Raw genomic sequence first — 23,388 nt, forward strand, 5'->3', positions numbered from 1 at the left:
TAAAACTTTAGATTAGATTTTTTTTATGTCAATTTTGGTAAGAGGAGTTCTATGGACACTCTCTTTCTGATACTCTTTTAACACTTATTTTTTTACTGGATGAAATTCATGTGGGTATCATTGTAGTTTTATATAATAAGACAGTGAGTGTTAGAGAGTGCTAGAAAGAGTGTGCCTAGCATTTCTCATTTCGATAAACTAAATTTTATGCTCTAGTTTTAAATAGAGCCCTTGTAAATAAAAGTTGGTTTTAAATAGTCTTCAATAGTGAACGATGGAATTGATTCTTTTAAATTAGTTAGTTCTTGTATCAGATATTGAGTTCTAAAAAAAAATATAAGGTATTTTATAACTGATCATTAATAAGTTAGGTTATAGCAAAAAAGCAAATTAATTGATTGAATTTACAATGTTTTTTTGTAAAGTTTATAAATATGAAATGATGTAAAAATTATATTTAATTAATATTTATTTTTTTTCAATTGAGATTGCAGAAGTAAAATTGAGATAAAAAGTTATAAACAATAAGCTACTTGAATTAGTTTATCAAAAACATTATATAGTGTATGTATGGTTATGTGGTAACAATAAGTGATTTCGAGTCAATAGATTTTGTAAAGTTATTTATGTTTGAATGTATTTATGTAAAATTGGTTTCAACAAAGAAAAAATATAGCTGAAACATTATATAGTGTATTTATGTTTGAAATTTGTAAAGTCATACACGCATATCAAACCAACTTTATCTTTAAAAATCTGACTTCTCAAAAATAAAAACTTCAAGAACTTGATGTTTTTTTCTTTCTAGTATGAACTTTGTTTATTAAGAAGAAAAAAAAAGCTCTTATTATTTAAATTGAAAATAGGTGAGTTGGATCACTTGACTCGAAATTCAAAGAACATTAATAAAAGTGCAAAAAATCAATCTTAAAAAGTCATCACAAATAACCCACAACTTCATAGAGGAATCAAAGTTTAGTCAAACATTGTTTTAGAGAAGATTCGATCTAGGGTATATATAACGATTTCTTAATAACTTTTTCCTTTTGTAAAATGGCAAAAAACAAAAGTACTGGATATAAGGCTCAGTCTCAGGCATTAAGTCTTAATATAGACTCCAACTCCAATAAAGGAACCTGTCAAAAGGTATTTCTCAATAATTGTTTAAAATCAACTACTCTGCTATTATTTTTTATGAACATAATTTTATAGATAATGGTGACTTAAAATCAATCATATTATTTGAGATTACAATGTCAAACTCTTACCTTAAATTGCCACATCATAGACAATTTTGTTACTTTCTCCCTTGTTACTTTCCAAAATGATTTTCCATTTTGTCAAGGATTCAAATGAGGAACTAATTGATGAGTTTTATGTAGAAAAAGTTGTTTTCCATGTTTCAATTTGTTGAACACATAATTCCCAAATAAATTTTTCTCTTTAAACTTGTTAGCAAGTTCCCTAAGGGGCACTTGTTATCATTTCCTTTTAAATTTATATAAATTTATTTTTGTTTTAACCTTTCGGTCCTAAGAAAATGAGCGATTAGAAGTACTAAAGTTTGATTTTAGTAGACACTGAAATTAGATGCAGAAGGACGTAAAAATGTACTTTTTCACAAGGACGAATAACAAAAGTTGGTAATTTTGTAAGAATGAAAAAGATATTTAAACTTCTTTTTAGAGGTTGTCCTATTTTTTTTAAATAAATAAAAGGATATTTATATTACATGTTTTGGGTAACCACGTTTATCGGTATGTCGTATTCACCGACATTATCAATGATTAATCAACGATCACAACTTTTGTCATTCATCTTTAGTTTGATCTTCTTTTCCAACCATATTTTTCTTTTGGTATTATACGTGAAAACCCAAAATGTTAAGAAACAAATCAAGGGGTACTAAACCCAATTACATCAAAATGCAATAAAAGACGCAAATGAGACAAAAAAATAGTTCATATAAGATAAAGAAAGAGATATCCCCTAAGTGACCTAAATTAGCAAAAACATCAACACAACAATTTGCCTCTTGTTAATCATCGTTAAGCAAGTGAAGAATATAATTTAATCCAGTGAAGGTGTATCAATAGCTTACTTGGTTAAACTAATAGATTAAAGGAGTTAAAATGTTAAATGTCAAAGATTTAAATTTTAACAAGAGACAGGGGAGTTGATATAGGTGGAGGTTGGTTTGGGGAGTGTGTGTCTAAGAAGTTGGGGAATGGTTCAGACACTTTGTTTTGGTATGATAAGTGGTTAGGGTCGGTGTCTTTTTGTGAGCGGTTTCCTAGGTTGTTCGATCTTTCTGTGAACAAATTCATTTCGGTGGCAGACTTGTTTTCTCTTTGTGTAGAGCAGGGTGGGGAGGCGTGGAAGTGGAGGAGGAGGTTGTGGGCTTGGGAGGAGGAGAAGTTAGAGGAGTGTAGGGCATTATTGACTGATGTTTCTTTGCGAGATTCTGTTTCAGACAGGTGGGTTTGGTTGCCAGACCATATTGTGGGTTACTCTGTTCGCGGTTCATATCATATGCTGATTTCTAGAGACGTTCCTCTTAGGGATCATGCATCATCTTTGATTTGGCATAACCAGGTGTCGTTGAAGGTTTCTTTATTTGCTTGGAGGTTGCTTCGTGATGGATTGCCTACTAAAGCTGATTTGGTTCGAAGACGGGTGCTTGACTCAGAAGCTTCATTGTGTGTTTCAGATTGTGGCATGAGTGAAATGGCGCAACATTTGTTTCTATCTTGTGATGCTTTTTCATCGTTATGGCCTCTGATGCGCCATTGGCTGGGAATTCTAGGTGTTGACACCAATGTTCTACTAGATCATTTTCTTCAGTTTGTGAATTTGACAGGTGGAGGGAAAGCTACTAGAGACTTTCTTCAGTTTATTTGGCTTTCGTGCGTTTGAATTTTATGGAACGAACGTAATAACAGGCTTTTCAATAATGTTTTAACTTCTATTCCCAGGCTGTTAGACAAAGTGAAATATATGTCTTTAGCCTGGTTGAAAGCCAATAAGGTTGTTTTTAGGTTTGGTTCTGAGATGTGGTGCTCAAGTCCCTTACAATGTTTGGGCATCACGTAATTGTTTGTTTGGTTGTTTGTACGATTCTTTATTTGTAGAGTAGTTCTTTTGACACACCTTGTGCTAGAAGAGTTGCTTTTGGTGATTAAAGAAATTACTAACATAACGATTAACATATGCCATTTAGAAAGAAAAAATTAATCAATTTAAGAATCTCTCTCTAATAAATCTCATTCATGACCATGTTAAGCATTTCTTAGGACCCAATTTCTCATTCATGACCATGTTAAGCATTTCTTAGGACCCAATTTTCACATAAAGGGAAGTAACGAGTAAAGACCCATAATCTCTTCATCTATATTATTTTTAGAGAAATAATATATGTACATTCATTTTTTGACAACTTTCTCTTTCATACTCACATTATATTATTAATTTATCTCTTCCTTTATCTCTCTCTCTATTGTTTTGGACCAATAGGAAGAGAGTAAATAAAAGTTGTCATCAAAGTTGTTAGATATGGTTGTACAAATATCATAACTCTTATTTTTAGTATGAGTGTGGTGGATTTGCTAAAAAGTTAAGGACAAGACATGACAACTCAAGTTGTACAATGTTTGATTTGTAAAACTGTTTTAAAGACATGACAAACTAGAGGCTAAGAGACAAGACAAAAACAAAAATTCTTCTCCCTCACCAAACCATATAACAACTTTTTGTCCCACATACAAATTGTTTAAAACAACATTTTGTCCAAAAAAATCATAAAAGACCAAAAATTATTTAATACGATAAAAATTTGTCATGTGTTATTCTATCTTGTATTATTCTATCCAGTACTTACTGTTTTGTAGATCAAACACGTGTAAGTAAAAAACCACTTAAACAATTTAAAATCCAAAATGACACAAATTTTAAATAAAGATTAACTCAATTGATAAAACATTAACTCATCCATGAAAGTTTACCATCAGATATTTTTAATGCGTGATATTGAAATGGTTTTTTTTCTTGAAGAAACTAAAATGAATAATATTACCATCTCAAAAGAATCTTTCCTAGCACAAGACGTACTAAGGAAAGAAAGTGTCCAAGCAATTTACAATAGTCTCCTGTACAAAGCAAAAGATAAAAACAGAAAAGAAACTCTTAGCCTATGTCCAATATGGTAAACGACAACACCCATTGTAATTGAGGGGAAGAGAAATATACTTCGCCTTCTACCACGTAAAAGCAAGCGACTTAATTGTGTGTCTATTGAACTTAGAAGTCTATTCTAACTCTAAGTGAGATGATCTAACTCTAAGTGAGATGAGCTCCGAAGTCTAATTGATTTAAACTTTTATATTAAAAAAAAAAGAAAACATAAAAAAGATTTTCTCAATTTTTTTCTTTAGTAAGAATATTTTCTCACATTTTCAACCTAAAGTAAAAAAGTAAAACATTTTTTTCCCTATTTTGCAACACAAAACAAATACTCACACAAAGAACATAGATTCGTTCATTTTATCTTTCTCTTCCATCAAAAGACGCAGAATCTCTCAGAATCAACGAAACGACGTCGTTAGAGAACCCTAAACCTCGTTTCAATCCTCGTAAGTCTTCTATTTCTAGATCTAACCCTAACCTCTAAATCTCACTCCACAACGCGTTTTTCTGCTTTTAATCGCTTTTCACTCCTCAATTCCGTTACTCAATTTCACTTCCATTTTAAATTTCTCATTTTTTCGTTTATTCAAAACCCTAATTTTTAAATGTTGAAGAATTTGTGAACTGTGTGAAAATGTTAATTTCATTGTTCTTAGTGCAAAATCTGAAATTTAAGGGTTTACATTGTGTAATGTATGTAATAGTAGTAGGTATTTGAATGATTATTGTACTGTTTGAATTGGCTTATTTTTTAGCTTATGGAAAATCGCTTATGCAAATAAATAAGCTTTTATGTTAATTCATAAGTTCTCACTAACGGAAATTGTATTTTCATAGGCTTTTTTTTCTCTCTCAAAAACTAGCTTGAGTGACAAGCTTATGAATAATACAGCAAAGCTTATTCATTTGCATAAGCTGTTTTGCGTAAGCTCAAAATTAAGCCAATCAAAATGGGCCCTATAGGCAAGTTTATTTGATGTTGTAGTTATAGCTAGGTTAGTGCAAATCAATGTTATAATGGGCCCATGTGATTTGGTGGGACCCATGTGTGTTTTAACTAATCGAACAGAGTGTGTTGCTAGCACTCCTCAAGTGTCTATATACACAGCAACTGTAGTTAGGAAATCAGTGAAATTAGGGCTTTTTGGGACATGAGAAGTATCCCATATTGAAGATGTTTATTTTAAAGGTCTTAGACTCTTAGTGCAAAATCTGAAATTTGAGACTTTACCTTGAGTAGTTTATGTAATAGTAGGTATTTGAATGATTATAGGTAAATTTATTTGATGTTGTAGTTAATAGTTATAGCTTATTAGCTATGTTAGTGCAAATCTCAGTGTTAATATGTGCAAATCTGTTTGGATTGACTTATTTGAGCTTATCCACTGGTATTTGAATGATTATTGTATTGTTTGGATTGGCTTATTTTTTAGCTTATGAAAAATAGCTTATGTTAATAAATAAGCTTTTATGTTAATTCATAAGTTATCACTAATAAAAATTGTATCTTCATATGCTGTTTTTTCATAAACTGCCTTGAGTTACAAGCTTATGTATAATACGGAAAAGCTTATTCATTTGCATAAGCTCAAAATTAAGCCAAACCAAACAGGCCCTATAGGTAAGTTTATTTGATGTTGTAGTTATAGCTAGGTTACTGCAAATCAATGTTATAATGGGACCCACGTGATTTGGTGGGACCCATGTGTGTTTTAACTAATCGAACAGAGTGTGTGGTAAAGAGTGTGTTGCTAGCACTCCTCAAGTGTCTATATATACACAGCAACTGTAGTTAGGAAATCAGTGAAATTAGGGTTTTTTGGGTCATGAGAAGTGTCTCATGTTGAAAATGTTTATTTTAAAGTTCTTAGTGTAAAATCTGAAATTTGAGAGTTTACATTGAGTAATGTATGTAATAGTAGGTATTTGAATGATTATAGGTAAATTTATTTGATGTTGCAGTTATAGCTATGTTAGTGCAAATCAATGTTAATATGTGTAAATCTGTTTGGATTGACTTATTTGAGCTTATCTACTGGCATATGATAAGAAATTGTGAGACTGTTTGAGAGAACTTATGAAAATAACTCATGGCATGTTCATAAACTGATTTTAGTTTATTTTTATTTTTATAAGCTCTCTAAGATATTTATTAAAAAAGCTTACATCTTATACCAAAATATTCTTTTGTGAAAATAGCTTATACATAAGCGGTAGCGCTTATCATGATAATCACTTATGCAATAAGCTGTTTATCCAAACCAATGTTGTCAATCGCGGATAGAGGAAAATAGTCGATTGTTAAATTTCCGCTATACAGTAGTGCGATAGCGCCATTATAGCTGCTATTTAACATTTTGCACTAAATAGCGGTTTGTCCAAGTTCCACCATGTATAGCACCTTACAGTGGTTGTTTAACAACTTTGATCTAAACTGGGCTTTAATCTCTGCCTGGGTGCTTAGATTGCAACTTAAAGCTCTCGGAACTTCCCAAAGAGTGTGTTCTGTGAAGATTGAACAACAGTCCTCTGCCACAAACTTAGTGCTCCTTAACCAACCTGCGCCACAACTACAAGTATATATGTAATTGTAATCATTTTAAGTATTGAATTAGGAAATGCTAAAAAAAAGCTAAAAACATATTACTGAAGCAATAGTTGATATCTGAATTAGATTTTCTTTAAACTTTGACTTACCTGAAATAGTTGTTGGTTGAGTGGATGATTTTTTTTTTTTTCTTTTGAAGAGATTGTGTACTTTGATTCTCATCCTTTTGGCACAAAAATTTTCAGCCCTGTAGCACTTATTCCCTCGCGCAATAACATCTTTTATTTTTCTTGTTTTATTTATTTTTTTGGATCAGAATCCTCTAAAGAATGCTACTAACTCTAGAGTGTGCAGTAAATATTGTCAACAGCTGATGCTTAAATCAATGGTTGATACTGTTCGTACTTGCATAACAGACTACAAGTTAAAATATCAGTCTGTGATTTTCTGATTAATAATCGAGATTATATAATTTACTTTCTTCTCATTTGAGAGCCAATTTTGTTTTCTATTTTTCATGAAAGTAATTTTTCAGGCTTAAATACGTCTTTGGTTCCTCTATCTTGTTTCATTCATGGCTTTGGTTCACATTTTCAAAGTCCATGATTTTGGTCCTCTAATTTTTAAAATATCCAGCCTTTTCCATCTATGCATTTGGGGCTGAGTTTTGATGATGTGGCATGTGGGATACTTATATGTGGCAGCTGAGAAACCCAAATCAGTTGTTGGTTGAGTGAATGAATCCTTTTGGAAAGAAAATCTTCAGCCGTGTAGTACTTTTTCTTTCACGCAATAACGGCTTTTAAGAAATTTATTTTAAAAGCTATGTTTACTAAACTTTTGACGAGTCTTTTTTTGGTACAGTACTTATCAGGATATGGTACTATATCAACCCCTTTTCAAAATTATATATAATATATGACTGGTAATAAATTGAATACACTGATTTTGTGGTTTGTACTGCTTTTATTAATATTCTTTGTTGGTGAATACTTAAATGTAATCTATGAAGCATTCAGAAATCACAACATAAGCAGCAGTATTCCATTGTCTTTTTGTTGTTAGATACAATAAGGAGTGGAGAAATGATTTTGTCATTTGCCAGTCACTAGAAAGAAATCATTGATTGGAAATTGCTCCGTAAATTTCCTTTATTTTTGTTATTAATGGTTTGGTGTGCTCTTGATTTTTGTCTGTTCTTTGGTGTATTTTGCTCTTTCTGTGTGAGAGATATGTCATCCTCCATGTAGCTGTTCTTTTCATCCTTGTCTATTAATAATATCTATCGAACTCATTATATTTGTATAGTAAACATTAGAAGCTGATTACCCTTCTTAGCAATGAATTTCCATTTCTTCTTTAGTAATATCTATCCGACTAATTTTATTTGTATAATAAATATTAGAAGTTGATTGCCTTCTTTTTAACAATGGATTTCTCCAATTTTGATCATGCCTTTTTCTTTAATTCTACGCATCAAATCTCTTATTTGTCTTATATCCATTTCCTGTGAATTGTAGGAGAATCCTGGATATGTTAAACTTGTCATAAAGCAGCATGGGAAACGATGCGTATGATGGACAAGTTTTAGCAGAGAAGTTGCGGAAACTCAACAACTCGCAACAAAGCATTGAATGTATCCAACATTTACCCGTCTTATTTTGTTTGGGTTGTTTTAATGACGATATTCATTTTGTTATCTCTGCTTTATCAAGTTCCAGTACATATATTATGGCAATGAAACCTTCCATGGAGCTATTGCCTATGTTCATTCTAATATGTGGGATTCATGTCATGTTAATTCTATTTTAGGATTAGGTACTTAATTAATTTCATTGATAATTTTTCAAGGTGTACCTTGATTTTTCTAATTAAAGAATGTTTAGAGTTCTTTTACAATCTTTCAAAGTTTTTCTAATAAATTTTGAACTTAGTTTGGGCATTCTATTCACATTCTGCACTGATAATGCAAAAGAATATTTGCTTACTGTCAATTCACTTGCCCACATATTCCTCACTACAATGTCTTTGCAGAACGCAAATAGCAACTACTTGTGTCCTTCTACTCGACAATGAACAATTTGATATTTTGTGATGATGTTGTGCTTACTGTTGGTTTTGATATATGGAATGCTAACTTCTTTTCTGAACAATAAAGTAACTCATTTCTTTACCTGTCAGTGTTTCCTTGTCTAAAAAGCTCTTTGAAAAGCAGTTGGGCCCCAATTGTCCAATTTGCAATTTGATCCTGACTTTTATTTCAAACAGTTCAGTCCACATTTTATTTTTTCAGTTGAAAAGCAGTTCGGCCCCAATTTTTGTCTAATTTGCAATTTGGTCCTGACTTTTTTTTATCTCAAATGCAGTTTAATTCACTTTTTTTTTTCAGTTCTTTTTCCTCCTTTATATCTACAAGACTAACCAAACCTTGCATTAATCTCAACAATTACTTTTTAAGAGATTTATCAATATGCAGACTTCATGCTGTAGTTTTGTAAATGGCAGAGATATTGCCTAATTTTCCCGATTCATTAAATATCTTCCTGACAGTAATATTGGTTTTGATTTTGATTCGTGGTTAATTTTTAATCATATATATTTTTTCATATGATTTGCTCCTTCCATTTTGCTTTGCATTTGATTGATGTATTTGCAAAACGTATTTCTTTAACATCAAATCAGCTGTATCCCGATTGTGTGTTTCTCACCGTAAGAGAGCAAAAGATATAGTTGAAACATGGAATAAATCGTTCGGTTCTTCCCAGAAAGAGCAGCGTGTCCCTTTTCTGAACTTGGCTAATGACATCTTGCAAAATAGTAGGCGGAAAGGCAGTGAGTTCGTTAATGAATTCTGGAAAGTTCTTCCATCAGCTCTCAAGCGTGTTTATGCAAGTGATGAGCCGGGAAAGAAATCAGTGATCAGACTTGTAAGTTCCTTTCTCACTTGCCATAAGTCTTGTTAATCAATTGTATCAAAGTGTGTTCATTCTTTGCTCAAGTTTGTAATAATGCCATGGGTTTTTGGGTTAGGCTTGGGTATTTTTTTTTTTTAGTTTTTTGGGTTTTATTAGAATGTACATTGAACTGAACTGCTATGGTTGAAAAAATGGACTTTCAGATCGAAGAACCTACTTCTCTATATATTCTGTATGATTTGTTTGATTAGTTTTTTAAATGTTTTTGATAATGGCGTACATTACTGCTGCAGCATATATTAAGAACAGCAGAACTCTTTATGTTTTTCTAGATGTGTAAATCGTTCTCCTTTTTTATCTAACATCTAACCATTTCTTCCTCTTTCTTTTGTTTAGATTGACATATGGGAGGAAAGAAAGGTTTTTGGTTCGCGGTCTCAAGGTCTCAAGGAAGAAATAACGGGCAAGAGCAATGGAAAGAATTCAAATCCTATCAAGATAGCTAAGAGGGACGCCCACTCATTGAGATTAGTAAGCAAGTTGCTGCAGCACTCTCCAATATATGATTTATTCACATATTAGGTTTTGTCTTGATATATTTGATCTTGAAGTATGTCGTATCTTGGTCATCTTCATTGCAGAAACTAGCTATTGGATGTTTGCCAGAGAAAATAATAACAGCATTGCATTTTGTAAATGAAGAACATCCTAATGAGGAAGCTTCCTTGAACAAGTGTAGTGCTGCTTTATCTCAATTGGGTAAACTTGTAGAAGATGTTGAAAATACACTGTCTCAAGGTAAGAGGACTAGTAAATCGAACTGACGTTTCTTGCCTTGACATGAATTATCTGATGATTTTTTTCTTCTTCAAGTGTTGTCCTTATGAGCCATTTTTTATGGTCTTACACGATAGATACATCGGTATCATAATTGAAAACTGTTTCAAATATAAATGTTTAATTGCAGTGTGGGTCCCTCTATCACTGGCAATATGTGATTTTGGCCTTGAAATGCTTTTTTGGCAGCAATCAGATCCCTCAGTTTTTCCGAAATGGATTTGATTTGGTTCTTTCAAAATACCACACATTCATGTATTGATGTACCGTTGGATCAATCACAGAAAGTATTTGAGAAAGTCTATGATTGATTATTGATATTAATGCATGAATGTGTGATTCTTCGAATGCATATAATCGTTATCCTGATTATAAGATATCCCTTAAAAAAAAACTGATAAAGATAAGTCCCTATGGCCAGGAAAGTGGCATAGCTATAAGAAAACATCAGTCTTACTATTTTTTTTGGTATAAGAACATTAAGATATCTTGTTCTCTTTTGTTTCATGTCAATACGCCATCAACAGTTTCGGGTAATGCAGATCTTGTTGCTGGCTACTCAATTAGTTGACGCCATCTGTTTTAAATGATCAAGTGCCACATTGTCTTATATTCCTTGATGAATGGATCCATCCCATTATATTGTTCCACCTGGTTTCACAGATTAGGGTTGTCTTGTCAAACTTTAGATACCATATTGTGACAAGGAAAATACGAGAGCACAAGTTATTATGTTTGTAATTTACCACATAGCTCTATTAGAAACAACTGTACATGTGCGTCTCAAACATGTATTGAATCACAAGAATAGGTGTCAAAGTTATATTTACCCTTTTAGTATAATTACATGAAATAGTACCATCACAACTACCCTGTTCATGTAATTTTGAACATATAGTGTGATAGGTTTACATATAAGTGTATTATTACATTTGTTAACAAAGCCAATTATAAAAACATTTGGCTATAATGAAAGGCTTAAATGTGATTTGCCCATGCTTGCATGTGAATCATTTTGATGTCTGAATAATAATATATTAAAGCAATAACCCATTTGGGGTTGTTCTAGTGGTTGGATTGGGATCTTGGAGTTTGCTCCTCTCAAGGTCTCAGGTTCGATTCCCCCTGGTGCCAATTTCGGTGGGCAAGTCCATACAGAGCCTTGCTTTGGCTTTAAATGGGGCCCCCGCAAGTGGGCGGTGGGATTGGTCTCCTCAGAATAGTCGATTCTTGGATCAAATACCGAGTTTTAAAAAAAATAATATTAAAGCAATAAAAAAAGAATGACTTAGAGATCATACCATTTTTCCCAATGATTGTTGGTAGCAAATGGGGGAGAATGTTGAATGCATCCTTTGATAAGTTTGATATGCTGACATTCGTTCTCTTTACAAGATATAAGAGTTGTTGAGATCACTATTATTCCACCCGCATTAGCTCGCATATCAGATATCTAGATCTAAGTGTAACACAGTGTGTTGAGAGTGTCACATTGACTAGATAAATGACCTAAGTAGTGTTTATAAAGCTTGGACGATCCTAACCTTACAATCCAGTTTTAGTTTCATATAAGAAATGTAGGAGGCTGGAATTAACACATTATTTGGTAATTAGTTTCATGCCGCATTGAACCTTGACCTTCCAATTGCCAAAGGAATAAAAAGCGTTTCAGATAGCCACCATATCTTCTATGCAATTATTTCTCCTTTAATTTTTTTGTCAACTGGCCTAAACACTTAATTAAGTTGTGTATCCAAACACTCATTGTAGAAAAGACATTAAAAAAGAGAAACAATGGAGAGAAAGTAAAGAGAGAGAAGGTACTGTAATGGGGTGCACTAATTTGATTACTGTCCGACTCTCACAGTGTATACTGTATACAAATATTAGTTAAGTAATTTGCAATATCATTTTTCCTTGTTCAGCATGGTCTTGGTCTAAATAATTAGTAACATAAACTTGTAGTACTACCTTATATCCTTGCTGTAGTTAGTTGTGACCAGATTTTTAGTGCAAGAGCTTCACTAATTAATCAATTTACATGTAACTTTAGGAAATCAACCAGGATCCACTTTGGTTAATGACTTGCAACAGCAGGAAAAGGAGCTTACACAAAATATAGTGCAACTTGAAAATACTGAGGCTATCAGGGCTACTTTGCTTTCCCAGCTTAAAGAAGCATTGCAGGAACAGGTGCAATTATTTTGTAAATATGCTAATATTCAAAGACACAATTGATGGCTGCTTGCTAACCTCAATTTTTTCAGGAATCAAGGCAAGAACTTGTTCACTCTCGATTGCAAGTAAGAATCTGTTTTCTATCTGTCTCTGCTCTTTTTCTATATGAAATATTATCTTTCCCCCGTAATATATGTGTTGTTTGACCTTATGATGCATTGTCTGGCTTGAGAATTTTGTGAATTTAATTTCATTAATTACTAAAATAATAGAAAATATTTGTTCTGCCTATCATTTTCTTTTGATTATTTCCTGTTCATTATTGTTGGAATAATTAGTGCATCAAAAGAATAAAAATTATCAAGGGGCACATACCTTGGGACTTTTCATCAAAAGAAACTATTTCTCCTTTTGTTTTTCTAAAACAGCTATTATTGTATTTACATGCTCTCGTGTTTTAAGATTCTTTTGTAATAGTTAAATCATATAAATTGTCTGGGTTGTAAAATTGGATTATGTATCGAATACACGCCATCGTGTTATCTACCCATAGGCAACAACAACAACCAAGTCTTATCCCGCTAAATGGGGTCAGCTTCTGGGCAGCCATAGGCAAAGAATCAAAATTCGTCCGTTGAGCAGGCTTTTCCTTCCATAAATTATTTGAATCATGTTGAGAAGATAATTAATTAGTGGGTGATTAGGGAGGTAAACAGGTGAAATGTGGCACTCACTCAATTTCACTTAACCTACTTGTAAGGTGAAATATGCGTCCAACCTACGAAGACTTTTTCATGTCATATCGCATTAAAAGTGAGATCTCAACCAGTGTTGTTAAACGGTGGCCATGCCCCATGCGGTATGGAATTTTTTATAACTGCCATAACCAATTTGTGGAGGGATGCCTGCCATAGGCTCCAATGGCGTGTTCATATTTGGCCTTTTGCCATTCTGCCATCGACATTGATCTCAACACACTCCTCACGTCTAGCATTGGACAACTGGAGCATGACTTGGTAATAGGTGCTCCAACAAATTTAGGATAGGCTCATACCATTTTAGAAATTAGGTAAAACCTTATTCAACCACACAAAACCGGAATGTCTATTATATAGGAGTTAAGTAGCTTAGAGACTATTTGTCAAAAAAAAAGTAGCTTAGAGACTAAGCTATGCTATATTTACAGAATAAATATTTTACACAATATTCTATTCTAATTATTTTAAAGAGCAAGTAAAATATATTTACTACTTCCAGACACATTTATAAGCAAAACACTACTTTTTAAGTTCATTGAAACATAATTTATTTGGTATATATTATAGACCAAATACATTAGGTATTACATGAACCTAAAATGTAGGGTTTTGCTTATAAATGTGACTGGAGGGAGTATTTATTTAAATATCAATAAATATCAACACAAACAAATAACATTAAGAACCCCTCAAATTGGTTGTGCAAGAGCAAGAACCATTTCCATGGTGAGGATACATCTCAGTTTGACTTAGGTATCGAGTCCAAAGAGAACATTGATCCAACTAATTGATCCAAATATGGCCTCAACAACTCCAACCTTGTGGTAGTTGACTTCTACAACCAACAGAGGAAGGCGTGAATTTTGGTTCACGACTTGAACCCAATCTGGAATGAAACAGTGGCTAGCTTGGGCCACCATGATGTGTTGAACTATCCTCGTTATTGATGAGTTTGTATAGTTGGATAGTTAGTGTTCAAGTATTGGAGGTGTACCGGCCAAAAGTTAGAACCAATTGAACTTCACCTCACTTTGCATATATACAATTGATTTGCCATCATTTTGTTCGATGCAAGACTTATTTTTTCTACATATGGAATTTGACGTTAAAAAGAGATAGGGCCTGAATATAATCTATTCAGAACGTTATTCACATCTTACAAGCCGGTTTTGTAAGGATGAGTTGGGCCTAATCCAAAAACCATAGACCAACTATCCAATCTCATCCCAAGTCATGCAATGTGCTAAATGAGAGTTCTTCCAACCAAATACATTTTAGTTTAGATTACTTTTCTACAAATTTGTTTTCAAGGTTTATGGACACACCCTTTAGAAATTATAATTTGCTGGTACCAAATTCTTTAGATTTGCTAACGAAGATTCTTGGATTATTTTTCTGTTTTGCAGGCGGCACGAGACCACATTGAGCAAGTAGCCAGTATCAGGAAGAGGTTTAGCCAAGCACCAGAAACCACAAGGGTGCCGGAACAAACTACTCCATCTGTTCAACTGAACAGCACCCCTCCTCCGCCTTCTTTTACTCAACCTACCATGTCATTTGCTCCTCTTCAAACTACTGAAGACGATAAGAAGGCAGCAGCAGCTGCTGTTGCTGCTAGGCTTACTGCCTCTACATCCTCAGCTCTCATGCTCACATCTATTCTTTCTTCACTTGTTGCTGAAGAAGCAGCCTCCAAGAATGGTAGTTTGAACTCTGCTGAGTTTAATTCAGCACCACCTGGTTTCCATCCTGAGAAAAGACCCAAACTTGAACAGCAAATGCCTGTTTCTGATGTCAACAGTTCTGACACCGGGAGCTCTTCTTTTTTCGCCACTTTTCAACAATCTTCTTCGGCAAATATGCCACTAACACCACCAAGCATGCAATCCATATCACAAACCAATCAATTACAGGGTGCATTTGCTTCAGCACCCCCTCCCCCTCCTCATTCACATATGAATCCACAAGCAAATCAGTACGTTCAATCTGCCGGAATGATGGTTGGGGGAGTTCCTTATGGATATGGATCAAACAACCTACAACCTCCACCTCCACCTCCTTTGCCTCCACATGTGGCAATGGGGTTAACTAGGCCCAGTAATCAGCCATCACAATCACCTCAATCACAGTCTCAGCAAGCGCAGCAGCAACAACAATCTTCAGCTGGAGGATTTTACAGGCCACCTGGATTTTATGGGCAAATCCATCCACCAACACCACCGGCACCGACACCTAGACAGTGAGTATTGTTTAAAAGACGAGCAGCAAAAACTGCTGCAACTTATGTTGTAAGTTCCTTTAGAAAATTGTATGCAGAGGATTATCTTGGAGGCTGTGTAATATAATGTATATTACTAGAGAATTAGTGAATTAGACGCCGCATTTAATTTTGTAACGCTGTCCTCTTCTACCGCACTCTTGCATGAGTCGTAGGTTTTAACACCATTAGTTGATACTTGACCAGTTATCTAAAGGAAAGAACCAGAATGACCTGTTGGGGCCTTCATTAGTTTATGGGGCACTTCATGTGTGTGGTCCTGTTCTTGATGATGCATATTAGTATGAACATTATTAGTAGTTGGTGTTTGGCACCAACTTATAGATGAATTCTGATATGACTTTTCAGAATCAATTGACAAGATATGTTGGCATTTTGGTTGGTTTGATTTTGCATATATTGCCTTTGGGTGAGGTTGGCAGACATATGCCCCTTCCTCAAGACAAGGTACATGAACGTTTGGTTTTACCTTTTTTTCCGCTTGAAAAGGGATGCAGGTGTCCTCATAACAAATTAAATTCTAATCATAAGTGTTTGAATGCTAGCAACACATTTTTTCCAACATAAACTGTTGTATTAGTTAGAATTCATATACTTTGGGTCTAGCCAACCAATGCCGTCAGGGAAATGGTTAAGAAAACTATAAATAAAAAATTTGTCTTGAAAATTATGTTTGATTTTTGATCAAGTAATAATTACACTACTTTTTATAAAAAGTTACTGCTTGTTTTGGTTTCTTAACCAATGTCTTGAGGGCATTGTTTAACATTTTCCATATAAGTTATATTAAATCCTATATAAGTCATTCAATTTGTGGTACTCATGAATTTCAACTAATAGAAAGTAGCGAGATCAAACTAAGGGATTTTTGCATGAATTAATTTACTAACAATTTCTTTAGATATTTAATGTAAAATAAAAGCAAATTTTTGTTTGCTTATCATTCTAAAAACAATTATTTTTACATATTCTCTTATCTACCACACTATAATCAGCTTATTTGTGATAAGCTATAATTTATTTTTCATAATAATTTGAATTTTGTTTAGATGTTCTTTTGGAAGTTGAATCATACAGAAATAATACTCAATTTTTTTTTAAAAAAACAATGTTTTTAAGAACATAGGATCCAAATATGCTTGGTAACTGAAGGATATAATATTGCAACTGAAAGGAAAGTATACAAACGAAATTGAAAGGAATCTTTTGCACCAAGATTAAGCCCTAATGATACAAGAGTTGTATAGACACTGTTTTAAGCTTAAGATATAAAATTTGGGATTATAGGGTTCGACCATGTTCTAGAAAATATAGATTAAGACCTTTGAATTAAAACACTTGTAATATTTCAGGAACATAAAATTCAAAACATTTTATTTTAATTCAATAACCAGATTTTATGAATATAGAGAAGAAATGCATCATTGGGTATAAACTAAAGATTCTCATAAGAAAGTTATAAAACAGATTCATGAAATCCTGGACTAGAAACAGAATCATTTAGTTTGAAGCATGCTCAAGCTATAAAAATATAAATAAACAAGTCTAAATCACTACTATTTTTTGCTTCCCAATCATGAAAATCAGAAGTTTGGAGTTTGTAGCTTCGATTCTTCTGTTTCTTGGGACGCAAGAAAATAGCATTGTGCCGCAAAACCAAACATACACATATCATTGTTATAAATGTATCAACTTTAAGACACATACTCAAAATTATTTCAAAAGTAAAATTTTCTTAGGTTTAGCTAAGAGACTGATTTTGAATTTTAGAACCCTATTCTTGATTAGCCAAGAGACTTGTTCCACTGCCATTTGATTCTTGAGCATTATTGATAGCCCATCTATTAACTCTCCATTGGGCTATCTCTACCTGAAAAATTAAAATCCAAATACATTTTTTAATACTTTTATACATTAGCTAAACAAGAAAAATCATTTGAACAAATAAAAAATAAAATCAAGAAATTAAATTGGAATATCAAACACAAATTGGTGAAATAAATAATGCAACCATTGGAAAATACAATAATAGAATAATGAATTTACCTGCTTGTCCCAATCAGTTTTAGTAGTGATGATGATAAGCATTATGGTTTGAACAAATGTTCCAAACAACATTCCAATCCAAATACCCTAGAGAAGAGATATATATATATATATATATATATATATATATATATATATACATCATTATTATCACTTGTATTAATCATCATGATATAGTAAAAATGAAGAGGGGACAAAAGAGAGATTAATTACCTTGATACCTAAATTGTAAACAACACCAATCACTACTCCAACAGGAATACCAATTAGGTAATAACAACCTATGTTTACATATGCTACAATGCTTTGCCATCCAGCTCCAACAGAAACTCCTATTTATGATATTGTTATATTTTAAATTTCTCTCAACAAAATAATACATTAAGTGAACAATTTAAAAGAATTTCATAATCATAGTATATTAAAGAAATACATTCAATTATATTTCACCACAATGTCACATTTCAATATTATTTCATAAACTTTTTTGTAGATTATACACAAATGTTTTATATGGTGAGAACATTGGTCACTTAATCTGTTTGAATTTTTTCACATTTTCAGTACATAGTTATTAAATTTAAATACAATTATTTGTAATTAATTATTTTAAAAAAAAATTTATTCGTAATTAATTTTTTTAAAATAAGAATTAAATTATTATGTACATAAGTCCAATCATATAAGAAATACAGCTAAAAACAATGATATAAGAAATACAACAAAACACTAATAAGAACAGTTTTATTTAAATGTCTATGTAACTACTAGAGTGAACCACAAGTAGTTGGTGCGTAGTGTGCGCAATTATTGTAAATCTAGGGGTATCAAACTCGATTCCTACTCATAAAAAAATGCCAATGTAATATTTTTTTAAAAAATTTGACATGATATAAAAATCTCAAAGATAATTATAGGGTTTAAAAAATATGAATTGTGACTAATTTAAAAACATGAAAGTAGATGTTACCGGAAAGTACAGGTTGAACACTATTCAATAACATTGACAATGCAAGCCAAAATGATAAATCTCCAACAGCATTAGCCACATCAGAATCTGAAGTGAAAATGTAAGAAAGTTTTTTCTTCAAGAATAAGAAGATCAAGAAGAAAATGAATCCAATGGCAAATGATGTGAGAGCATTTATCACAATTGAAAATTTTGCATCTCTTGAACTTCCTCTTCCAAGTTCATTTGCCACTCGAACACTGCAAATTAAGCAAAATAAATAAATAATATTCAAGACACAAAATCAATCATTTATTATGTAAAATTGACATAGCAACAAGGATAAGAATTCTATTCAAGAGATTTATTTTTTACATTTTTGAATCATTTTTGTTTAATTATTTATATCTTTGTGATTTTATGCTATTTTGATAGTTGAAAAGAAGAGATTGTGGTGAAAATAAAACACCTACCTAGCTGCAGCAAAAAAGCCAAGGGCAATCATCATTTCCCAACCATTGATGTTTAGGCTGCAAAAATATGACAATTTGATGCACCAATCAAATTAATTTTCAAATGAATTAAGAAGCAAGGATTATATTTCTTGATATGAAATTATGAAGCAAAATATGGTCAATATAAGAATGAGATAGAGAATTATACCATATGGACATGGCACTAAGGGAAACCTCAGCATCTTTCATGTTGCCAGTTAAAAGAACCAAAATTGAGCTATACCATACCTCAAGGCTGTAAAATGAATAAGTTAAGATTAACTTAAAAGAATCATAACATTAGCATCTTTTTCTCGAGGTTACAAGATGAAGCTCTTAACACTGAGCCGACACCTTGAACATCAATTTTGGACAATATAATTCGACAACTTTTTAAATGGTTAACACATTTTATACACTTTGTTAACACAATTCAATAAATGATTAATGAATATATCAAGAATGAATAACTCATAAACCATCAACATAACTTAATTAACCTAAAGAATATTGTGTGTTGGAAATTCTACATTCATTATGGTTTGCTTTTAGCCGCCTAATTACCGCATTTGGGTTACCTTGGTTGCAACCTCCAACACCTTCATTGATTTAATTGAGAGTGAATGAGTGGATTTATTCCCTCATTGCCTAGAGATATCACTTGTGTGTATAAGGTTTGGGCATCCATCATCTTACTAGCTGGTTTTGTAAAAGCTAATCCGACACAAAATTCTAAGATAGTATTAGTGCCTATTCTAGATATGTTATTGGACTTCATGTATTGTCCACCATTTAGGCCCATTGAGCCCGAGCATGAGGGGGTGTGTTGAAAACTTCACCTTCATTATGGTCCGCCCCTAGCAGCATAATTGTGGCATTTGTGTTGTCTTCATTGCAGTCACCAACACATTCATTGTGCTTGGTGTGAAGGGGTGGATTCAACCCCATATTGCCTAGAGTGTGTAGTGTTTATAAAGCTTGAACAATCTTCACCTTACAAGCCTATCAAGGCATTTGGGTTACCGTGGCTGCAACCTCCAACATCTTCATTGCGTTAATTGAGTGAGAATGAATGGATTTATTTCCTCATTGCCTAGAGATATGACTTGTGTGTATAAGGTTTGGGCATCCATTACCATAAAATCCGGTTTTGTAAGATTGAGTCCGACACAAAAATTCTACGATAGTACGAGAGCCTATTCTAGATATGTTATTGGACTTCCGATAATGTCCACCCTTCAGTCCCATTGAGCCCGATCATGAGGGGGTGTGTTAAAAATTCCACCTTCATTGTGGTTCTCCCCTAGCCACATAATTGTGGGATTTGTGTTTCCTTCATTGCAGTCACCAACACATTCATTGTGCTTGGCGTGAAGGGGTGGATTTAGCCCTAGTTGCCTAGAGTGTGTAGTGTTTATTAAGCTTGAACATTCTCTACCTTACAAGCCTATTTGAAAGGTTAAGCTACCTTGGTTGCAACCTCCAACACTTTCATTGCATTAATTGGGTGTGAATGAGTGGATTTATTTCCTCATTGCCTAGAGATATGAGTTGTGTGTATAAGGTTTAGGCAGCCATTACCTTACAAGCCAGTTTAGTAAGACTAAGCCTGACACAAATGTTAAGATAGTACCAGAGCCTATCCTAGATATGTTATTGGACTTCTGGTATTGTCCATCCTTCAGGTCCATTGAGCCCGATCATGAGGGGGTGTGTTGAAAATTCCACCTTCATTGTGGCCCGCCCTTAACTGCATAATTATGGGAATTTTGTCGCCTTCATTGCAGTCACAAACACATTCATTATGCTTGATGTAAAAGTTGAGTTAGGCTCAACCTAAAAATTCTAAGACTTTGGATGAATAGTTAAGTAGTAATATACCTTAACATTTACAAATTATGTATATAATATTTTTTTGGACAAATTATGTATAATATTTGAAGTTGATGATAGAAAAGTGCATAACCTAATTCTTACCACAACATGATTCCAGATGAGAAAGATTGCTTCACAACTGGCCAAAGATCTTTGAAAGCCAAAATTGAGAAACCCTTCCAAGTTTCAGGACATTTTTTCATGATGAAAATGATTTGACCAATATTTGGTAACCATAGTCCCAATACTAATGACATCATTGCACCATTGAGTCCAAACTCAAACTTAACAGTCAAAAGCCAAGACAACAAAACGTGAATAGCAAGAGAAAATGCAGCTAAATAAGTAATAATCACGTTCTTGCTTTGAGCTTGCAAGAATGTTTGGCAAGTGAATGACACAGCCATTGCAAAAGTAGGACCTATTGCCCAAAGTGCAATTGTTCCTCCCACTTGTGCAATTTCTTTTTTTTGTCCAAATGCCTCTAAAATTGGTGTTGTAAATATGTAAAGAGGGAGGAGTAAGATTGTTGTGAAAAACAATACTATCCAAGATCTTTGTAGAAACACTCCAAGCATGTTGTATTGTTTTGCTCCATATGCCTGTCCACAAAGTGTTTCCAATGCACTTGCCATCCCAAGCTGCATTTTACAATGTTTGTAACCATTATAAATAAGTAAATAAAGTAGCTAGATTCTATATTACAGGGGTGAAAAACACTATTAACCCTAAAGAAAATATTAAATATGTTTTTCGTCCTAATATTATCAAATATTTTGTTTTTAGTCCTTGTATATACTTTTTAAACCATAGAAATTACTAGACTACATGTTTTAAGTGTTTAAAATAGGCCCATTTATTAAATATGATTTTTTGTTAATTAAAACAATTTTGATTGTAACATCTGATCGCACAAAATTTATCGGCCCCATTACATCGCTTAAAACCTTGGATTTAACGGATCTTAATTTCTGATCGCACAAAATTTATTGAGAGTTACGACCCGATGGTTGTTTTTTTGGATCGATTGATAACTCCTAATCGGGTTATTTTAGAGGTTAAAACAATTATGATTATAACTTCTGATCGCACAAAATTTATCGGCCCCATCACATCGCTTTGCCTTGGATTTAACGGATCGTAACTTCTGATCACTCAAAATTTATTGGGAGTTACGACCCGATTGTTGTTTTTGGATCGAATGATAACTTCTAATCGACTTATTTTTGAGGTTGAACAATCTATAAGGCCTATGAACAATCACCAAAGAAGGGACAATTTTCAATATTATTCAAAATTAACACATAATCGCTTCTGATTTTTTTTTTTAAATCTTTAAAATTTCATCTTAAAATTATTAAATTTCTAAATCGTTTTTTCCTATGCCCTGGAACCACAATCTTGTAATTTTTAGGTCTAAAAAGGTGAACACAGAAACTAAAAACCAAAAATAAAAATTTATAGAGACTAAAAACATATATAACCTAAAAAAATAAGTGAAAAAATTATAAACTATATCCCTATTGGCATGAGAAAGAGAGACTTACCAATATACCAGTTATAAATCTGCATAGAGTAATCATGACAAGTGCATATGCAGCAAGTTCAGTTGAACCAACAAAATGACCAATAAATGCTTGAGTTATTATGTATGTACTAAATGTTGAAAATTTTGTGAATATTGCAGGCCCTGCCACTACCCAAATCTTCTTGCTTTCTTCCCATACCCTTTTCCTTAGTGATTCTTTCTTCTGCAAAAGCTTCTCCCCTAGCTCATCATTCATTGCCATTGGTCACTACTTTTGAGCTGCCAAATTGTTTTTGTTGATAAAGATAATTCATAGATTGCAATTGGACAAGATATATATAGTAAAGTAAACTATAATGTTCATGTATTAGAAAGTTCTTTTACTATTCACTGAAGGATAATGTTTATTTTTTTACACAGATGGTCAATTATATTTAACTGCGATATATTTACAGAATTTTATATATATATATATATATATACACAAATAATGTAGTTTTTTTGTTACATAAGTCAAATCATATCTTTTACAATTCTACATAATAATATTATTAAAATATTTGCACAAATATCTATTATGTCTCACATAATTTATGTAATTATGTGAGACATGATTGAATGTTGTCTTAATATTTTTAAAATAATAGTGCACATGTTTATATGGTGAAATATATTTTGATATATGTGCCATATATATATATATATATATTTTATTTTATTTTATTTATTTATTTTTTGGTACAAATTTTTTACCTATCAATAGTTAGTGATTGAATTCTTGTAAAAAAAAAAGAATGACA

General features: G+C 32.6%; 2 protein-coding genes across 3 annotated transcripts; one reads left to right on the forward strand and one right to left on the reverse strand.

The window, feature by feature from the left end:
- The first annotated feature begins 4,481 nt into the window (after positions 1-4,481).
- Positions 4,482-16,071, forward strand: LOC11427699 (regulation of nuclear pre-mRNA domain-containing protein 1A). Of its 2 annotated transcripts, none has more exons than XM_003618896.4 (8): positions 4,482-4,628; positions 8,251-8,366; positions 9,413-9,657; positions 10,042-10,176; positions 10,287-10,443; positions 12,536-12,675; positions 12,750-12,785; positions 14,825-16,071. In XM_003618896.4, exons 2-8 carry the CDS (start codon positions 8,288-8,290, stop codon positions 15,659-15,661), a joined length of 1,629 nt encoding a protein of 542 aa, XP_003618944.2. In that variant the 5' UTR covers positions 4,482-4,628; positions 8,251-8,287; the 3' UTR covers positions 15,662-16,071. The 2 variants fall into 2 exon arrangements, with proteins under 2 accessions (XP_003618944.2, XP_039691054.1); XM_039835120.1 differs by lacking the exon at positions 4,482-4,628 and adding an exon at positions 5,720-6,758.
- Positions 16,072-17,120: 1,049 nt separating this feature from the next.
- Positions 17,121-22,892, reverse strand: LOC25495795 (protein DETOXIFICATION 21). The gene is made up of 8 exons (XM_013596039.3): positions 22,608-22,892; positions 21,163-21,701; positions 19,355-19,441; positions 19,165-19,221; positions 18,713-18,951; positions 17,956-18,074; positions 17,743-17,829; positions 17,121-17,566 (listed from the first exon to the last, which is right to left on the reverse strand). Exons 1-8 carry the CDS (start codon positions 22,848-22,850, stop codon positions 17,471-17,473), a joined length of 1,467 nt encoding a protein of 488 aa, XP_013451493.1. The 5' UTR covers positions 22,851-22,892; the 3' UTR covers positions 17,121-17,470.
- Between the last annotated feature and the right edge of the window lie 496 nt (positions 22,893-23,388).

The sequence above is a fragment of the Medicago truncatula genome, chromosome 6 (assembly GCF_003473485.1).
Source record: "Medicago truncatula cultivar Jemalong A17 chromosome 6, MtrunA17r5.0-ANR, whole genome shotgun sequence".
Lineage (NCBI taxonomy): Eukaryota > Viridiplantae > Streptophyta > Magnoliopsida > Fabales > Fabaceae > Medicago > Medicago truncatula.